Source organism: Lolium rigidum, chromosome 7, assembly GCF_022539505.1.
Source record: "Lolium rigidum isolate FL_2022 chromosome 7, APGP_CSIRO_Lrig_0.1, whole genome shotgun sequence".
NCBI lineage: Eukaryota > Viridiplantae > Streptophyta > Magnoliopsida > Poales > Poaceae > Lolium > Lolium rigidum.
In genome coordinates this window covers 46,837,601-46,841,309 of record NC_061514.1, presented here as the reverse complement: position 1 = coordinate 46,841,309, position 3,709 = coordinate 46,837,601, and the positions used below count along the sequence as shown (strand labels likewise).

The following is a 3,709-nucleotide window of genomic DNA, read 5'->3' as shown; positions in this document are numbered from 1 at the left end:
GCACATGCAGGCGTAACAAATTCAAGGGGTCGCAAATTCTTCCTCTGGTTCTTCATGTGCCGTGTACTCTAGCCCATAACTAAGCAAGGGTCAATTAATCCTAAGAAATATGTGCTCTTCTTATGCAAAGTAAGATAGATGTACAATGAACAATGGACCCTAATAATTAAATAACCAGTAGTATTATGCATTTCTATACAAATACCTTTCATGACAAAATGGTCAAGAACAAACTGTTACAATACTAATCCAATGGAAAAATCAATACAACATTAGGAAAGGAAAATAAAATAAATAATAAAAGGGGATCCAGATAGTACTGCACACGAGAAAGTGCGAGTGTACTGTTAAAAATAATAATAACTCAAGCATAGAAAGTTTCGCCATGAATCTGATCAGCTAACCGATCTAGTTGGTGTTCAAGACACGGCAACTCCTCCTAATCTCGCCATTAGCAATTGTCTTGACATCAATAGCACCCATCTTCACCATCGCCGCCTTGAACTTCTCTTCCCACTGGTTTGTATCCTTAGCGTTTGCACTCACCGCGTCGCTGGTGTCTATCGCCGTCAATAGCGTGGCGTCAGAGTCAAAGAGCACCTTATGGCTGAGCACGTTCTTGTAGTACTGGTTGTCCAACTTGTCAGGGGTATTGATGTCTTGTACCACCGTGTTGTCACTGCCATTATTTGACCGGCATTCCTCTTGCAGAGTGCTTTTCAGATTGGGGTCCATGTCGGACGAGTTTGAGGTGAGGCGGTTTGAGAAGGATGAGCAGTGGGAGATCCCTACGGTGTGCGCGCCGGAGAGGGTTACCATCTCGTCGGCGGTGAGTCCTTTGGATGCAAACCCGGCCTTGAGCTGAGCCACGGTGGCGAAGGGAGGGGGGAGGTTGATGAGTGTCTCGTTTATGAGGGACACACGGCCATCATAGCGGCCAGCAGGCATGTCGAAGAAGACCTTGTTGTTGCTGAGGAAGTAGGTGGCGTCACGTCCGGCGAAGGCCACAATGTCGGCACATGACACGACGGTGCCGCACTCCTTCTCGATCTTGGCCTTTGCCGCGTCAATCACTTCAAAGCCACGCAGGCTCAGGTTTGGGATGCCAAACTTCTCCGTCGCACTGTTCGGGTCGGCCGTATCCAGCAACACGGATGCATCGCAACCCTGTACGCAAACCATCGTGCATCCATGATCCATAAGTACACACGCACATCAAACACATATGTTTCAAACAGTGTATCAAACAGTATATATGCGTATCAGCGTCGATGTCTTACCCTGACGAAGCAGTCATGAAAGAATAGACGGATGAGCCCCGCCATGATGCCCTTGCTGGCGTTGCGCACGGCCTCTCTCACGATGTCTTCGGCACGGTAGCATGTATTCTGGTAATAGCCAACGGCGAGCCCCGGTGCAGGTGAGCTCGGAGTGGGCGGTGGAGGTGTATTCGGTGGTGGAGTAGATGGTGCAATCGGGGAGGGCGGAGCAGGACTAGGTGTAATCGGCGTCGGTGGTGGAGGACTTGGTGCACTCGGGCTGGAAGGCACAGGGTTGGGATACCCGTAGCCTGCTTGGCACGGATGAGCCACGCAGGCGACCAGTGCGAGGACAGTCAGGGCGGTGGCGAGCTTTGCCATTGTCGCTGGGTAGCTTGCGCTGGTTGATCCCGGTGGTGTATCTTGTGAGCTTAAGGTGATAACAAAGCGCTGCTCTGCGGCCTATTTATAGGTTAAGCCTAAAGCTATAACTCGGCGTCTGTACTCTGAAGAACGATCGTGCGCGCAAGGAATGTTTCAGGAATACTCTTTTGTTTGGCCGACCAGAGCTGCGTTGAGGGACTGGCTTGGAGCTGAACGTGCGTAGCACAATCTATCGATGGATTATCGCAATCATGTTGCGGGTGAAGCAGTTGACATTCCGTCCGTTAATTACTCAGCTGCTGTTCCGTACCTGCGTTAAGCTGATGAATCATCGCTATTAAAACCTGTCATGTATCTATTTGGTGGGCCGTGGGCACGACAACTTTTCATGACCGACATGCGTTTTATTTTGCTTCTGGAGTTCGAACACATTGCATTTCGATTAGCTAGACGTGATCACGGGTCACATTGCTAGGGAGAGGTTCGTCAACCTCATAGCACAGTTGACATGAACTTCCTAACTACTAAGGAGAAGAAACTCATTTCAAGGAGAAACTTCGCCTCCGTATATTAAGATGATATCAGTTAGACATCGTCTCTGCAACTTTGTTTTTTTTTTGCGAGAAATCCATCGATCTATTAATAATCATCAACAGTAGTACAAATAGTCTAAAAAGTAAAGAAAATTATAAATTGGTACTTGGACCACCTAGCGATGACTACAAACACTAGCACGAGTCGGGCGCGCCGCTGTCCTCGCCCCTCCATCACCGGAGTCAGGCAAAGCTTGTCGTAGTAGAGCTTGGTGTAGTTGACAGACGGGAGGTCGTCGTGCTAAAGGTTCCAAAGGACGAGCGCACCAGAGTAGCAACCATCGCCAATGATGACAACCATAGATTGAAATAGACTGACATAAAATCACACCAACAAACACGAAAACCGATCGGATCCCAGGAGATCCGACGGGCACACAACTCCACGCGCCCTCCGTCAACGCTAGGTGCACCACTGGAGCGAGGATAGGGCGGGGAGGAACTTATTCTAACTTCAGGATGTAGCCGTCGCCTCACCATCCCAAAAAAGAGACTGAAAAAGCAAACTAAATTAAGAACGGAAACTCCCCGCCAGCGAGAGACATTGGTCCGCCACACCTCCAAGGCCCCAAGGCCACCGGAGGTGGAGCGGACCGGCGGTATCGCCGGCGAGGAGGACGGAACCCTAGATGGGTTTTGTGCTTTTTTTCCGACGCCTCCTCCTGTTGTCTCTCGTACCAGTTCGGTGGGTCTCTGCAACTTTGTTTGTCTATACAACGTCAGAAATTCAATTCAGCACGTGGGTGCACGTGCATATGTTCTTGTCACTGGGAAAAATATTTCAAAATGTCAAAAGAATTCGAACATTTTTTTACGCATATCTAAATTCTATATGCGCACATAAAATTTTACGTAAAACTAATATTTTTGTGACTTGTGTAAGAAAGACAAAAAAAATCATGTAGACAACCTTTTTACACCAAAATTTGTCTTTTTTACGCATGTCACTTTTCCGTGGAACGACTTTGTGAGCGTGTAGAATTTTGAGATGTACACATTAATTTGTGTGCAAAATTTTTAACATTCCAAAAGTGTATTTAAAATGAAAATTTAAAACCGGGAGCATACAATCCCGGGTGCCAAAACACCACATGTGAATCCAAAGTTGTAGTAGCCGCTGCCTATCTAAAGGCTTAGGGTTAGTTTAAATTTAGTTATTTTATTTTAATTTTCATTGTATTTATCCTAAGTTTGTATGAATTTGGCCCTTTGTTAAATTTAAGTGCCATAGAACTCAGCTTGTGGTTTAAGGATAGGGTTCTACTAAACGAGGATACCTTATCACGTAGATAGGAAATGGGACACTAAAGAGGTGAAAGATGCAGAGTTGAGATAATCGGATTGGTTCTTCAAACTCGCGGACCCCAACTAGGGGCGGAGCTGCAGTACAACCATTGGGGTCAGCTTTACCCCAATAAAATTATTGAAAATCTTCATTAGGTAGTGCTAAATTTTGTGATTTTGTTCAACAAA

General features: G+C 46.7%; 1 protein-coding gene across 1 annotated transcript; it reads right to left on the bottom strand.

Annotated features, from left to right (window-relative positions):
• Positions 1 to 408: 408 nt before the first annotated feature.
• On the bottom strand, positions 409 to 1,640 carry LOC124670232 (peroxidase 2-like). Its single transcript, XM_047206737.1, has 2 exons — positions 1,281 to 1,640; positions 409 to 1,167 (listed from the first exon to the last, which is right to left on the bottom strand). Exons 1-2 carry the CDS (start codon positions 1,638 to 1,640, stop codon positions 409 to 411), a joined length of 1,119 nt encoding a protein of 372 aa, XP_047062693.1.
• Between the last annotated feature and the right edge of the window lie 2,069 nt (positions 1,641 to 3,709).